Source organism: Haemaphysalis longicornis, unplaced genomic scaffold (genome assembly GCF_048455015.1).
Source record: "Haemaphysalis longicornis isolate Haplotype H1 unplaced genomic scaffold, Haemaphysalis longicornis Haplotype H1 scaffold_10, whole genome shotgun sequence".
In the NCBI taxonomy this organism is placed as follows: domain Eukaryota; kingdom Metazoa; phylum Arthropoda; class Arachnida; order Ixodida; family Ixodidae; genus Haemaphysalis; species Haemaphysalis longicornis.
The window spans coordinates 39,558,103-39,574,594 of record NW_027526204.1 but is presented as its reverse complement, the minus strand read 5'-3'; the positions used below and the strand labels follow the sequence as shown (position 1 = coordinate 39,574,594).

At 43.1% G+C, this 16,492-nt stretch overlaps 1 protein-coding gene across 2 annotated transcripts; it reads left to right on the top strand.

Moving 5' to 3' along the window:
• Window positions 1-4,383: 4,383 nt before the first annotated feature.
• Window positions 4,384-16,411, top strand: LOC144158394 (uncharacterized). Of its 2 annotated transcripts, XM_077689264.1 has the most exons (8): window positions 4,387-4,552; window positions 6,694-6,720; window positions 8,879-8,965; window positions 11,320-11,361; window positions 13,379-13,405; window positions 13,517-13,570; window positions 14,667-14,699; window positions 16,218-16,411. In XM_077689264.1, exons 1-8 carry the CDS (start codon window positions 4,486-4,488, stop codon window positions 16,394-16,396), a joined length of 516 nt encoding a protein of 171 aa, XP_077545390.1. In that variant the 5' UTR covers window positions 4,387-4,485; the 3' UTR covers window positions 16,397-16,411. The 2 variants fall into 2 exon arrangements, with proteins under 2 accessions (XP_077545391.1, XP_077545390.1); XM_077689265.1 differs by lacking the exon at window positions 13,517-13,570 and having other exon boundaries at window positions 4,384-4,552.
• Window positions 16,412-16,492: the final 81 nt, after the last annotated feature.

The window sequence follows — 16,492 nt, the reverse complement described above, 5'->3', positions numbered from 1 at the left end:
CCCGGCGAATCCATGAAACGCGGACAGGGCATGGATAAGTGTCCATATTCTCGTGAATGCGTGCGGCCAGGCTTGTGCAACGCGCAACGCGACGCAAATCCCGAATCGCTGTCGTTGAGTCTGTGTAAAGTTCCAGCTTGTCCCCAGTAGTCAAAGTCGATGCAAACGCCTGCTAGCAGGCTTGGGAGTGCACGGAGTGACTCATACGCGCAGCTTTGTCTTAGGGCAGGGTAGGAGGGACGCGTCAATGCCGTGGTGACGAAGCAGTCGTATGCCCCGGCGTCCACAAAAGCCTGGACAACCAGCGGTTGCGTCTCAGGCGTCCAGTCAGGAACATAGACGGCATCTGGAGGCTGGTAAAGGCCCGAGGTACGGGGGTGTAGCCTTGTCAGAGGCTTGTTGTCCGTCACCTGATGGAACAGCCCGGGCGGCCTTGTGGAGGAAAAGGATGGCATCGTATTCGGCGGCTGGCCCATGTACGCGGCGAGAGCTGCTGCCTCTGGAAACAATCCACGTTTCAGCAGGCGTGCGGAATGACGCTGATGAATGAGTTCATCAAGCGTGTTTAGCTGGGCTTATGCTTGGAGATGGGGAATTGGTGTTGGGCGGGGGAGTCCAGTAATAGTGCGCATGGCGGCCCTCTTAATAGCCTCAAGCCGGTTCCAGTCCCCTTGCGTCACGTGCTGGAACTTTTCCTGGTACACGAGCCTTGGCTGTAGTACAGAACGCACTAGGAGAAGACGAGTCATCATCCAGCATGCCCCGCCAGACTTCTGGGAGATGTGGTGAACAAGGTGGAGCAGTTGTCCGGCTTTCTGTCGATCAGATCGTATCCACTGAGCTGCCGACCCTAAAGCCGATATCTGTAAGCCCAGAACCTGAAGGTGTCCGACAATGGGAATGGTGGTACCATTCAGTTGTAGGACTATCGGCGATACTGCAAGGGAGCGACAGCCCGAAGCGTTCGCGACTGTAAGTGCAGCAGTCTTCTCTTGAGAGAGGGTGAGGCCCACATACTCGCATTATTTCTGGCAGTCTGTTAACGCTTGCTGGAGGCACTCGGCTTGTCATGGCAGGTCTGGATGGACTGACCATACAGTGATGTCATCCGCGTACATGAGGAAATACAGGTCTTGAATAGTGGCCAGGTGCCAGGCTAGCGGCAACAAGACGATGTTAAAAAGTAACGGAGACAGAACAGACCCTTGTGGCACACCGCGCAGTGGTGTAAAGTAGCCGAAACGTCCATCGTTGATGCGTACGGAAAAAGAGCGGTGTTGTAGTAACTGCCGGACAAAGACACAGACTTTGTCTGGGAGGCGGAGACAACTTAGTACCTCTAAGATGGCAGCATGGTTAACATTGTCATACGCCATGCATATGTCCATAGCTAGCACAGTCCTCACACGGCGAGAATGGCATCCAACCAAAATCATAGATTACAGGTATTCCAAGCCATCCTGAGTACCAAGATGAGGCCTGAATCCGATTTGCGCCGGGCGATACCACTGAAAAGTATCAAGCCACCACTGAAGACGCGTGGCAAGCATCCGCTCTAACAGCTTGCGCAGCGTAGATGTCAAGGCAATTGGGCGCAAGTTACGAAGTTCATGTGGTAATTTCCCGGGCTTTGGTTTCCTGACAAAAATGTGCTGGATTGGCATTTACCATAAAGCATACATCGATATCTTCTAGTCATCAGTAGCCATCCTCTGAATTATCTAAGGACCAAAAGATACCTTGGTATCATAGTAGAAAGAAGCTCTCCTGACGTCGAAAGGTAAAGGATGACGCACATGAATATCCACACTATTACAAAAAATTTTGAATATCTCTGTGAGGCAGTAATAATTTTTGCAGCCCGGTGCACATTTTCAGGGCTTAAGTTGGCGGCTATTGCGCTACAGCATTCCCTCACTGCAGTTACTGCCCGCGACGAGCAAAAGGCCGCTGGAAGAGCAAGGAACAATTGGCTTAGGACGTGCCACGGCCTGTGGTTCATCATGTTGTGTGACCATTGCGGGTGATGGGTGCGCGGCCTTGGACATGTTACGGCTACAAAAACACTACGCTTCCATTTCAAGCACAGGTGACATGCAACAACCATTTTTGCTGCCCACATAGCAGATCAAGACAAAACTGTAACTTCGTACAACGAATAACTACAATTAGTGCCTCAGTTATGAAATAAAGCACCGCAGATAATGTCTCTCAAGCTCTCGCCCTGGACAGAGCGGCTCTGGGAATAAAAGGTTTCGTTCCTGAGATTGTTTCTAAAACAGCGAGCGCCAAGAATTGCCCTACTTGAGGTGACACGCAAATTAGCCAAGTTCACTCTCAAGTGCCTCTATTCCCGAATATGGGTCAGCAGCAGTGCAATCCTGCAAGTCAGGAATTTTCTCCGTAAGTTAACAGACCGGTGTCAAATTGGCATGCGTGAGCGACTTCGTCGACGTTAGATCAGCTTTGTGGGATCAAAGGAGCCATTCGGTACATGTCTCGCTAGCCACTGGTGCAGTGGATCATTCGCATGTTCTAAACAACCGCCCTCTACAAACTGAGAAGTACTAAGTACATGGGCATTTAAGAAAACACAAATCGCGATGTCAACTATCTGTGTCTTCTTGCAAATATCACTGGCCATAGTGTAACCGTTCAGTGGCTCCGGACACAATGAGAAACCAGACAGCGGATGACGCTGATCGCTGGGACCCGAAAGTGAGGAGCAAAAAGATTTTCTTCACAAAAATTCAAGCATCAGCTATGAAAAAGGCATTATGTTGATACAAACATTTTATTAATCCCTGCTGGGGGATCATCGTAAGTTTCTATGCTGCATTGACCAACGCGCAAAAATTAGGCTGCCAGAACGACTATTCCACCGAATGTACAATTTGCTGCATCAACTGCGGCTTAATGCAGCATCATGAACCCATAGTTACACCGCATGGCCAGGACATCAATTTCATGTTGCGACAACTGTGACCCCCTGGATACCGTTGAACATTTACGAATAAAAAGCTGCGCTTGCACCGAAAGAAAGTGCCGTTTGCTTTAGAGGACTGAAAGATTCACCCTGAACCTATTGCGCTAGGCCTGATACTTTGACCGTGGCGGTCTGCCTCATCTTAGCGGAAACTCCTAGTGGTTCCATGTCACTACATTGAGGACACTGACATCGCCAAGACAGTATTGGTATTCGCTTAGTGGAGACTGTTTGCGTTCTAGTCCATGCCCTCAAACACCACTCCGTCGACACTTTTTTCTGCTTCTCCCTGCTACCCTTCCCCTTACTACTAACCAACTCTCTCCTTCCTTCTCCCCCTCCTCGCAGAGAGAATGTCGGCCAACACATGTCGGTAAAGCCGTCTACATTCTCCTCCGTAATGAAAAGCCTCTTACCCTCACAATACCACGTTGGTGTTACCCGTCGCGAGCAAGAATTTATTTGGCCGGCGAAAATTTCTACATTACACAATACCCGCACGGATCCATTTATTTCAATGCTCGCCACGCGCCCCTGTCCCACTGGGTACCCTTCACTTCATTCACACAGGACCACCCTCTTTGGGACTGCCGCCACAACTTTGCACAATCCCACATTTACATCAGAGAGTAGCTCGCTGTTGCGGCGAATCTCCAAGAGCAACGGTAACTTGCGGCTCACATTATTAAAACCCTCAGCGGTGACCTAGACAGAAGCTGCTGATTACTTTCCATCATCCCGTGACCAATAAAGTGTATATATACCGGACTATTCGCATCGGCTTTCACCCAAAGAGAACTAGAAGCACAATTTGCTACCTCTGTTCCAATTTTCAGCACATCTTAAGATTCCGATTTGATATTGTGAAACTGCAGAAGGCAGCACAGTTTTCTTCCACCACAGTCAATGGGAGCTTCTCAGAACTGCCAGCCTCAAGTAGTAGCTTCAGTTCTGGTCATTGAAATTTTTTGGGTGTCGCAGGTGATTATAGAACCAAATCTAAGAGCAAAAACTAACACCAATCTCCAAACGCTAGATTTTGTTTCGTTTTAAAACATTTGCATTTTGAAACAACAAGGGAAGCGTTATAGTGTCTTCTGGAACGAATGGTTTCCTGGTGGCCGGCCGAAAGCAGCCAAGGGCATGCCACTGACCCCACATTTGTTTTACTGTGGTTTCATTGTGTTCGTTCTCCACGGGTAACCTAGCCGAGATGTAACTAACGCAAAGCACCAGGCTCAACAAGCGCTGTTGGTTCACCGAAACAATGGCTGCACACGTCGCACAGACTGCTGCCCGGCGGTCGTAAGTCTCCCGACGCCACCGAGCCCTGCTTTTGTTTCGGGTCCACAAGGGATTCTGTCCTGAAGGATCGCGAGGAGTTTAAAAGGAGCCCCTTCCGGAGTACAAACCCGAGCGTGTTCAGTGGATCGCAACTGTTCGACCGTAACAGCAGCGGAAGACAGTTGTGGAAGCAAGGACGGACACTTACGGCCGCGATGAAGCTCCTGTTGACCGTGACGATCGTGGCCGCCGTGGCCGTGTTGGCGACGGCTCACAAGAACAGTAAGTGCGTGGTTAAAGCTAGGAAAGTTGTAGGCTATTGTAAAATTTTGATAACAGAGCTTCTTGTTGGCAATGTAAAGGGGAAGCAGAAAAATTGCACTTAATGAAGCAATTCTGGAGTGTTGTTATCTACTGTCAGCTAGCACGCAAAATTCGCAACTGTTCTAGAAAGGCCATTGTTAGTACAGGCACTTTCGGAAGATAAGCTCGCTACGTTTTTCCTAGTTTTCTCGAAAACTAATACCTGCGTTTTTAGCCGCCCACAGTTTTCCCCTTTTAACCTGCAGAGAAATATTTTACTTTGACCATTAAAGGAATCAAAGGTCAGTTCGACGAGTCGTCGTATTTGTTTCAATTCGGAGGAAAAAGAGGCATTCGTGTGGCTGCGATAAATGCTATCCGTTCTTCGAATAGAATTTCAGATTATTTTTACTATGAGAGCTTCCAGATTCAACATCAGTGCATGACACTGTAGTACACACGCCTATGTTTTCAGTGTTCGTGCAGGATGAAGCCTAGAATGCACCCAGATGCTTGCGATTTAACAGCCACAATTTGCAATTGGTTGTTTTTAGCGATACTGAGCACAATGTCACAGAATTGATTGTAGAAACGGGGAAGATTTGCCAGATAATAGTTGAAGCCTTAGCGCTCGCGTGTCGAGAGTCAGCGTGCGCTGCAAATCACAGTGTAGTTTTAGCATTCAGCTTCAATTGCAGAATAACGTTTATATGTATGCCATAGCAAAATAACATTCATTTCAAAGGTATACTATTTGTGAACGGGATTCGCACTGCGTATATTCCTGAGATCATAAATATAAAATAGCGAAATAAAAATTCCTCACGAAGTATACGCAATATGAGAAGGTTGATACGATTGTACTAGAAGCTTGGATCACTGAGCTAGCCACTAGGAACGGTCACCAAAATTTTGTCTTTGGACAAATAAACTGAGATAAGCTGGTCGGTGCGGGACGTTTCTCCAAAAAAAGAATAGTAAGAAACGAGACTACAACAAAAAAAATATTTGTGGGAGTGCACCGTGCACTCTCACAATTTTTGTTCTGGTCATTTATCACTCACCCGGTAACTTTCTAAAAGAAATAAATTGAGGCTACAGGGATATGCGTGGCTAAGTGCCCAGAAATAGTGAAACTAAGTATTGCGTATGCGTGGCTGGTACTTTGGCCCAAAACCTCTAGGACATGACAAGCTGCACTCGATGGATTATTCATGTAACGAAATGGCTACAGGAAAAGACGTAAAATGAGGAGAAAATAGATTACACGATGAATGAATAAGATGACAAGCCGCGATGGCAAGAAAGAAGCTTTGACGGGGCAAGATAGGATGGGTAGGACATGTATTGGAGATGCCGTCTCCCTGCGTTTAAAACAAATTGAGAAAATACGGCGATAATGATAATAATGATGGTGCCTATGACGATGATCAAATATGCAGATAGACTTCGTAGGAAATGACAGGCTGAGTACATACTGAATGGGTATTAAATAGCTCCAATTTTGAGGAGTCTGAGGTGTATTTTAAGCAGGTGTACTATTTAAACTGTACTATTGCCAAGACATAAGTTGCGACAGGTGACTGGTACGACAAGTATTATTATGGTGACTGGAGGCCCAAACTTTCTGTTCTTTAGGGCTTACTTACATTATTAAAATTGTTTCCGGAAAATTGGGTTCAATACTATAAATTTTAAAAAGTTCAGAAATAGCACAGGCAATTTTTTCTCGACACAAAACCCGCTTTACGCACATTGTTCCTAGTTCTCGGTTCTCATTTAATAGGAAACCTTTGATATTCTGATCCACATAAATATTCTATCATTATTGTTAAATTGTGCTTTTAATTTGTAAGAGAAAGAAATAATAACGCAGCTTATATCCTGACATTGGTTAAAGATGGTACGCCTAATGTTAAACATTTTTTTTTGTTTAATCAGTTTGTGAATCCGACCTAATTTTACCCTAGGGTGCCGTTGTATTCTTTGTATCTTATCGTGCTCAGTTTTGATGAAGTAAGGATGTTAACCAGCTCCGCACTGTGCTCTGGTTGGTTATATAAAAATCAGTCTAGACGATAATAAGTAGAATAACCTTGAATGCCTTATTTTCTTTGCAGAAGGCGGCAAGTCCAAGGGCCAAGAAGGTATTACAGTAAACATTTTATTATCCCCCACTCACAACGTTATTATGAAAGGTTGTTTGGGGTTCATGTGAATAATTACATCCGAGGAGATCATTACTTCGAAAAACCATAACTTGTACGAAGAAATGAGAATCCTTGTGAAAAGTCCCGTATATGTTGATTATGGAGCTTCAGTATACCGTTAAAGTCTTTACGTAATTGTGTACTGTGTCACCGGAAGGCGAAGTTTCCGGTCACCGCAGAAAACGGTAGGCATGTTTTTGCAGACCGTTTGCAGTTTCCGTAGTCCTGCTTACCGGCTGCCATAATGGGCGTGCCGACATATGGCGAATCAGTCTAAAATAAATGACACAAATCTTTGTTGCTCAGAACTATTCACATTCGTTTAATATAGCTTGAACCTGTGGCTTTTTTATTATACATTCAAAGTACAGTTATTCATTTTCCTTATATTGCAGACAACACCCGCGCAGCGTGAAAACTGATAACATGATGGCGGTGCCGCCATATTCTGGGCATATTTGGCATCAGATAACGTTGACCTTGAATAGCCTGCAACGCTAAATATCTAGCCTCAAAATAAATAAGATATATTCTGATTTCACTCAAGGACCTACATTTGCCCGTCCAGTGCAATTTTTGAGATGCTTTGCAGGCTCAGTAAATTGTCCCAATTATTTGAGTTGAGCGGGGCTTTGCGCAAGTAGGGGTGGCCATATTGCCCACCCATCGCCGAAAATTCGACGTTTGTCGTACTCCTGAGCTTCATCGAGATACAATAACGTTGTAAACATCATAAACACAGGTAAATTTATTGGCTGCACCAAGCATTAGGCGTCGAGCGCAAAGCCTTTACTGTAACCAAGACGCAAGGAATCTCGGTGGCAGGAAACTCGGTCTTTTCAGGAAACACGGTGGCGACAGTAATAGCTGCGCCTGTAAGTTACCGTTCGCGTTACGTGCTCGCGCACACGCAGTCAACATCCGTAATCACACTAGACGCTACCGTTAACACGTTACGGTAAGCTAAAACTCCCCATTATGAGAATACCAAATTGACATGGAGTATTACGCTCCCAGGCGTAACTAATGTACCTAATTTTTCCAAAAACGAAGTACTCAAGTGAGTTGTGGGGATATAAACGTTTAAAACAGTGCTGGTTTTTATGTTTCAATTAAAGCGCGGGATACGGCACCAGAGCACGACGTTTTTTGTATGTGTTTCATATGATCCATTTAAAGGAAATTCATACGACCATGATTTGACGTTTCTGGCGGTTGTAGAGAGATAAAACGGGCGTGAGGTTTTTAGGGCAATGCTCTACATTCTTTTCATAAGTTTCGGACCCGTATCCGTGTTTTTATTCCTGCAGCGTGTCATTATTAGTAAAACCGTTGTATTCGATTAATTCCGCATCTACGGGACGTTTTATGAAGGAACATTGAATTTTTAAAACGTTTAAAATAATTCAGCATTAACCCTTAACACTAATCAATTGCTTGGACCGTAAACTGATTTTTCGCGGGCAACTAGCCAGCACACAATGGCAAAGGGAGAAGTTTCGTGGTTGTCGTTGCTCGAAACATCATACCCCTAGTCAAAAGTCGACATACACGCATAACAATATTACAATTAAACTACAAAAGTGCCTTTTGAGGTAGCCTGATCAAAAGATTTCAGCTGGTAAAAATAAATTATAGAAAGTTCTCCGAGGAATCTATTCATCACAAAAATATTTAACATGTCACACTTACGCAGCTGTGTAAACCGCATAGTATAGTAGCGAAAAAGACAGTAGAAAGTAAAACGAGCAAGTTACGCTTTGATTGCTGTGGGCATAAAATGCATTAACAAAACCTGAAATTTATTGATTTAATTAAGAAGAATGCTGATGTCGCTTAACAATACTACGAAATGCCCTTAAGCTACAGGCTCAACGAACACCGCGCAGCTTGCAAATCAGACTTTAGGGGTGGCTCTTCACCTTTTCCGTTTTGATTGTTTTCAAACGTAAAGTTTTTGAAGCAAAGGCGAATTCGTCCTTTAGTTTATTGCAAATATCCTCCAGATTGCAAAACAAACGGCTGGTAGGACATTTCATTCAGAGAAGCGCCCAGCTTCCGTCTCAATCACTTTAAATTATTTGGAAATTTGCAGTTGTGCTGGTCGAGTCATACCCGCAGCGACAACCAGTCTACGATTACCCAGTCCGCCGACCTTCGTACGACTATGCACCGTCGTACAGTAAGTACCACACATTTGAAGCGTTAGTTTTCAGTTTCTATATAGACCTTTTCAACGATGACCTTTTCAATGCATTTTTATGATTGCGGTGTTAACGTAATTTTTTGTGGAATTTTATGAATTGTAATGACAGCTTTGTTCGAGGAAACTGTTGAACGAAGGTAATAATGCCCTATCACAGACTGATAATTGCTCCGGTACACAATAAATTGGCCACGTTTCTGAAGGTAGTGAGGGAATATACGCAAACATTTTTTATTACGAGCTAGCGAAAGTGTGGTACTTGTGGGCGAGCCGGAGTGAAGAAAACAGTAGTTCACCGTACGCTATTTTGGTCTATTTTCACTTGGCTTATTTTGCCGTTCTTTGGTACAGCTGTGCAATTTAAACAAACATGTTTTTACTTACGTGTTTTTGCTTCCAGTGTTTACCTTACGCAAACTAGACTTAACTACCTTAACTGCTTAATGCAGTTAAGTACAGTTAACGGCCCGAGATCGACGTTCGTAGGTCATCCTGAAATAAACCTCCCTAAGCATTCGTAAGGAGTTGCAGTTGTAAAAAAGCTTATGCAATGATACTGTGTCCAGAGTGCACCGGGCTGAACTTCAACGTTGCCTCTCCTTCCCGAAACATTCGTTGCCATTAATAACAACGTTTCGTTAGTAATTATTCAGCCACTGCATTCATTGGTTCCCACTGACAGAACGACCGGGGAGTTTCAGGGCTTCTGCCTCACGTATCCCTTTGTGGAAAGCACCAGCGCTGTTGTTGTCAGCGAGTGGAGAAAACGCCGCCCGTTATAAAAAGTGAAAATGTGCGTCACCTAAAACAAAAACTAAACCCGTGCCTACGTGTTTACCGCGTAACCCGGGCTGAAACTGGGTATCTTGTAACCCGCTGAAGCCTACGCTGTAACTTGCGCCTGCATCGTAGGCGCGGATCACTCCCGAACTACCTCGGCACTTTGCAGCTGCAAGACAAGAGATAGCCTGGTGCATGCAGAGCTGACATGACAGCGGGTGACAGGGGAACGCAACGGCGCTGAGAGCTGTAATTCTGTGGAAGCCCTGGCGTGAACTCCCGCTAGTCTGCTTGTCGAAGTAATTCACGCCAAAAGGTGAAAAGGAAAAGCGAAGAGGGAGGCGCACATGCCATCGAGGAATGAATAATTCTACCTGAGGTATAACAAGCGGGAAGACGTAATGCTTTTGGCCTGAAACCTCGCAGAGGGGCCCCGAGGAACCTTTTACAGAAATTACTGAACATTGTGGTTTCGAATTAACGGTTGCAAGCGATTACTGTCTCGTACGCCACTCATTTGAGAATCCAACGTAGCTATTAACATCAAGTGTAAAACCCGACATGGTTTGCTGATTTTACTGGTTCCGGACGGATTTTGTTGATAATTTGGGAGTTAATAACATTATCAAGGACGATACGACCAGCGTTCATATGTTTGCACTGTTAACCCGACTAATAACTAAAGCACCTGACGACGCGAGCGCTATCCTAGTCATTGTTTGGTAATCTGACAGATGTGATTTTTCTCCTGTCATTAGGTTTTTATTGCTAAACAACATTTTATTGCTCTTAAAGCAATCCTCTTTATGTATGTTATCCTTCATTAAAAGACAACTAGAACTAAGTTGTCTGTGTGCCACTCCGCGTACTTGAGGCAGCGTTGATGATGTAAATTCAAAGAACGTTACCGCCATGGTAAACTACTTGCTTTGTAAGCACGCGTTTCTGGGTATGATTTGCGGTCTTACAAGAATACACTGGTTTCTGAAGACATTAATGTCTTCACTAGAAAGAAGCCTTAGAAATGTCTTCGTTCAGTAATATTTGCATCGCATTCACCAAATACAATTTTGGCACTACAATTTTTAATCTTGGAAGAAATAAACAAAAACTGGTTCTTAGTATTTTCTTCGAAAACTGCTGTTTGTTTTTAGAGTTACTTTAGCCTGATTTTTAGTCCCGTGCCTTCACGAATAAAAAATTACCATCTTTCCTTTTCTTGTGGGCAGCACTTTTCTTTAAAAATTACAATTTCGGCTAATTTTTTCCCTGGCAGCCAAGAAATAGCGCTCCAAGAAAATGAAAAGGCGGACCAATTCCCTGGACATTTCTTTTTCACAAAATCATCCGGATATTATCCTTTGTTTAATGACTTGCTGGGAGCCACAACGTATCTCGGCGGCCTCTATCGGTGGCGTGAATAACACTGTCAACTACGGTCGCAATTTCTTTACCGTAGTTTTATTTATGGTTTATTTCAATGTATTCTCTTTCCATCGAGGAACATTTGAATTGCGTTACTGCAGTACCTTCGCAATTATTTTTTGCAGGTAATTACGTGGAGTATCCTGTGCACGTGTCGCATTCAAAAAGTGAGTGAAAGGAACATTTGTGTGATGTGCACCCCGTACAAACCTAATAAACTTATAATCCTCATAAAATACCATAAAAGTGATAAGAAAAGGACTAAAGAGATGGGCAGCATGAACAAATATGTTTTAAAGCAACAGCAAGGTAAAAAATAGAACTAGAGTGTTAAAAATGCCTGCATTGTAGTTGCAATAATTTATGATTACGTCAAATCGGCCAGAAAGCGTAATACAAGGAATAATTCTAACAACGGTTTTGTCCCTAAAATATATTACCAGTCTTTTTACAATAGAATGATATTCACAATATAAAGGACAACACATCAAACAGTGGTGACACGCCAGCCAATTTTCCGCCAAGTGCCTTTAAAACACAAAACATGTGATTGGCCGTTGCCGACCAGCACCAACCATCGCCAATAAACGTGACATTGCAATCGTAAATGTACCTCTAGCTTTGCTTTATCGTATTGTTCTAGAACTACGCCTAATACGTTTCTGATGCTGTTTGGCAGAGAAAATATAAGTTTTAACAGTGTAGATTGTGTTTGGGTTGTAATATCTTTGAAGAAGAAAATTAGGTTGAGTAATTCAACAAAAAATAGTTCTGTACAAAAAACTGGCTGACATTTTACCTTTCAGCCCCTACAATAAAGCATGTCAAACATATATTTGCTTTTTTATGCGACAAAAACAAGTGAAAAGCGCCAATATCAAGTTTTTCTAGAAAAGCAACAATGAATTGATGCGCAAGCCTACTTGTATTAAACAGTGCGCCTTATGATTTATCTTTGGCCGAGGAGCTTATTGCTTGAATAAATCAGCTAGGTTATCCGAAGCAAAAAGTTTTACGTTTGATGGTTTATTCCATTAGTCAAATAGGTGCAGTCGAATACAATACAAAAATTAGTACGCTAGTGAATACAAAGGGAAGCTTTGCCGCATTGATTATTTATTTATTGCATGCAAATCCACCTAAACTCTGACGGCAGTTTCGGCACTTATTCCAAGCTAGGAATGGCTTTTGTTGAGAAGTAATATCACAGGACGCCGGCAGTGTGCTTCATGTCGAATTTCTTTCTTACTGTTTGAACATCAAATGCAGAAAAACCAAATGTCTGCCCTAATAGTTCCTATCTAGATGAATACAAGAACGGCATAGAGTTTATGAAAGAATTTGTGAAATATTCAGCAGGAGCTCTGTGCTCTGTAACAACATTAAAGTGTTGTGAGGAAGCAGTTGTTCGTGTTATCGCCTTTAAAATACTTTTTGGAACCTGTTACGATTAACTCGCGTATCCGGGTTTTTATGGCTCTTACCAAATGATTTTTTCTGACTAAGGCGATGTAAAAGAAAAGCTCTTCCTCAGCTGTCACGTTTGGTGGCTACTGCATCTGGTATATTAGTACTTTAGTAGCAGTCTAATAAAGCGAATTGATCCGGACACGTAATTTTAGTGTAAACTTGCGGGCACTCTAATGCCACGGTAGCTCAACTGAACGCTCATCTTTGCAAAGCAGTGGACTGCATGCAGTAAACCGTATGAAAAGTCTGGTGTCTAAGCGTAGTGCCCAACATCAGTACAGCCAAAACAGTACAAAAATTATCGGCAACTTACTGATATTGACCACACAGCCCATAATAATGATGCAAAAATAAACAATGGACCTTTTACACTTTAAATTCTCACTTAAGAGTCCCACTGCTTGAAGTATATTGCCCATTTTTTTGTGGAAGGTGGACTCGCTAGAATTGCGGCTTGTATTTTCGAAAGTAAACAAGTGGGTAATTTCTACATCATAAGGGTGGCAAAAATTGTTTCTTACGTAAAGTTTGAAACACCGTCTGTAACGCCCAACAATAGCCGTACGTAGCAAGCTAGGCAATTGTTTTTTCACTGTAGCAGCATGTCTGTTGCCGTGTCTGTGACCAGAAACCACAAACAGATTGAGGGGTAAGGAAGGTGAGACACTTTTAAGGCAAGTGCAATAATGTTTCCCGCACCTTGGTCTTTTGCAGAGTCAAAGCATCACAAGAAGCAACAAGGTGAGCAGAAACACTTTTTAGTTTTACGGGATATTTTACATGGATGTTGCTGCGCAGGATTTTACAAGCAGAATGCTCATTGTATATAAATTTCGTCCTTGTTCGATCCAGTGCACTTTATCGAGAGACCCCGGCCATACTACAGCTACGACTACGGAGATTACGGTGACTACGGAGATTACTCTCTTTCGCGCTACACTCGTGCCTGACGCAAATGCTGTTTTTCTAACTGTCTACAAATCGGAACAGGGTCTTTTGGCCAAACTATTTACAGAACGTCTTCCCAGTACCTGTTAGGCATGTTTGTTCCAGTTCGGTAAAGCATATGTCAAGTCAAACAAAGTAAAACTGCTTTGAAACAAATTTAGAAGGATTTAGCTATCAATATTTCTTAGCTACCGCGGTATATAAGCTGATACCTCCAACAACTGAGCGACAGATCAAAGCTTTGAACATTACCAATGGTTGGCGTTCACTCTACGGAGGCGAAAAAGTGAATTCTTCGGGCACTCGATGTGATGTGAGGTTCTCGATATCGCCCGATGCGAGTTTTTAACAATACCCCTAATGGGAAGCCGTTATTCAATGTGTTTGTGCTAAAGTTTAAACCGCGTTTATTCCGACAGCGAAAAAATTGTTGCGGGCATTCCTGTCTGTAGCCTGAAAAAGTGCACCACTCCAAACACTCATCGCCAAAAGCTTAGGATAAAAAATTAGGATAAAAAAGCTTAGGATGTAAAAGAGCGCCTCAAGCGAATTTTTTTGCTCTGTTCATGCCACCGTTAAACAGCTGCGTTGTAGCATGGGCACGGAAGCCTCGTGGCGCGCTGCGCCAGCCTAAATAAAAAAGGGACTTAAAAAATTGGCGTTACTTTGATTTCGTATCCGAGATTTCTTAATGGGTAACGCGCATTCCTTGCCCTCGCTGTAAAAGGCAAAGATTAGGAGAAATTTTGCAGGTTGATTGCTCACAACGAACTGTTCATTTCTATGTGGTAACTAGACTTAGCAGAAACATATTACAGGTTACTCGCGAAATAGTAAAAAATATGTTTGTGTTGAGTAGTAACCGTGGAAACAGCTAAGAACTAAATATAAAGTCGATAATAGGAATTTTGAAAGGTGTTTGTCGAGCCTTCTTGTTTAAAAGCTTTTTATACTTGAGGAAAGCGTGCTTAATGCGGCTGGTGAGAAGGTCTAGCTGCTATTTCCGTACTGTGAAAATTGCACAGTGTGATAATGTTCAACTTTCTTTCCGCAGATGATTACTACGTTCCATCACGACCGAGGAAAAGTGTGTATTAAACTTTTCCCCTCTCTTCGGAAGCTAACCTGAAGCGCAGCTCGCAGCCTTTCTTTGTCGCAATAAAGACAGGTCGCAATAAATACTGGGCCAATGTATGCTAAATGCTACTTCCATAGTGCGTGTGTTCTCTTTATTCTTGTACTTGGATTGATAACAACAGGCACCTTTCTGAGCCTGAATGTGTGTGACGAAAGCAGGTGAACCTAAAAAGGAAAAGAGTAATAGAGGATTGTTCACTTCGACTAACCTTACCAGTCACGCGAAAATATCGGATAAATGCAGTTTATTATTGTTACGGGGCGGCCGGATGAAGGTGACACGAGGCATCGCAGATGCTGAGCATTTTACAAGGCGATGTGAACTCTGTAGAAGTGGCCATCGCAGTACCAGTCAGGCTGCGTGTGATGCACATTTTTGTCTTTGTCAGAGGAGGGGGGAAGCGCTATCAGACACTGTCCAATTTCTCGTAATCTGATGGCAAGTTTTAAAAACTTATGAATTAGCAAATATTTGCTGGAAGCCATTGCAGTTCGGGCACTTCGGGCCTTAAAAGCAAATCCTTAATTCTCTTTCAAACCTGCGCTTTTACTGGACGACTGGCTGATGGTCAGTATGCAAGCCATTGTGGGCAATGAAGTTGAACACCTTTAAAGCACCTTTCACTTTAAATGACAGCGCTTTTTTTTTTTGAGGCCGACCTCCGCCTATTTTTTCTCAGGTGGGTTGAGAATTTTGAATGGTGTTTATGACGTTGAGCAATGTCAGGGATGATTTCTTGAGTGCATGCTACGATCGTGAACCCTAAACACAAATGACCACAAGCGGGAAAAAAAATTATACGATGTTTTGTCCGGATCCAACAAGATTGGATAAAGTTTAAAGGCTATAACAAACAAGTCCCATAAAGATTGATGCCAGACTTGCTCGTTGTACACAATAATTCCAATAAATTACGCAGAGTGTGAACGGAATTTTACTGATTAAATATATTCCGGAGGAAATGGGTTTCATAGGGAAAGAAGTATAGCACGTATTGTTTTATAAAAGCTTCGCTCAGCTATATTTTGGTACCGGTAGACTTTTGTTTGTCTTTAAACCTGCGCAATTAGTGGGTGCTACTGAAAAATTGGGCGTCCTGTTAGTTCTTGTCTAAACATAAGCGTTCTTCCAGCTAACCGGCTAATGGGAGCAGTGTATGGAGTATTTGGCAGGAAATTTTACAACGAATAAAGCAATTACCTAATTCCAAAGGAATAGGCGTAAATAAAACGTCAAGTCAAATGTTTTTGTGATCGTACACAAATATTAGAATGGAAGACCGTACAAGGAAAGGTATATTTTTGGAGCTATTGTAACAATTGGCATAGCCACGAACGTGGCCAACAGCGTGCTGTCTACAAGTGCGCCTAAGTAAATTCAAATATAGCGCTACTTTTGCCAGGCCAACCAAAAGAGCATTTGAAAATTTCGCAAGGAACATTGGCAATAACAATTCATTTGCTTCAGCCAAGCACGTCCACACATCGTACCAAGAGTACCGGCGACCTGTGTACTACCAACCTCCAAAAGAAAAGAAAGGTGAGTGTGGCAGTCTTCTTTTTTTGGCAGACGCAAACTCATGCGAGAAAAAAATTGTTTATCAGGCGATTACTACGCAGGAACACACATTTAAAAGAAGGATGTGAAAGATCAAACACAACAAACGTAACAGCATTGTTTGATCACCACTGAAAGTATTCCTAGCCCAATTGAAATATTATCGGTATAGACGTCGCCTGTGA

Coding starts and splice junctions, on each gene's coding strand:
- LOC144158394 (XM_077689264.1), top strand. CDS start 4,486: ATGAAGCTCCTGTTGACCGTGACGATCGTGGCCGCCGTGGCCGTGTTG. Junction 4,553..6,693: donor GGCGACGGCTCACAAGAACA/GTAAGTGCGTGG, acceptor TTTTCTTTGCAG/AAGGCGGCAAGTCCAAGGGC. Junction 13,406..13,516: donor GCATCACAAGAAGCAACAAG/GTGAGCAGAAAC, acceptor TGTTCGATCCAG/TGCACTTTATCGAGAGACCC.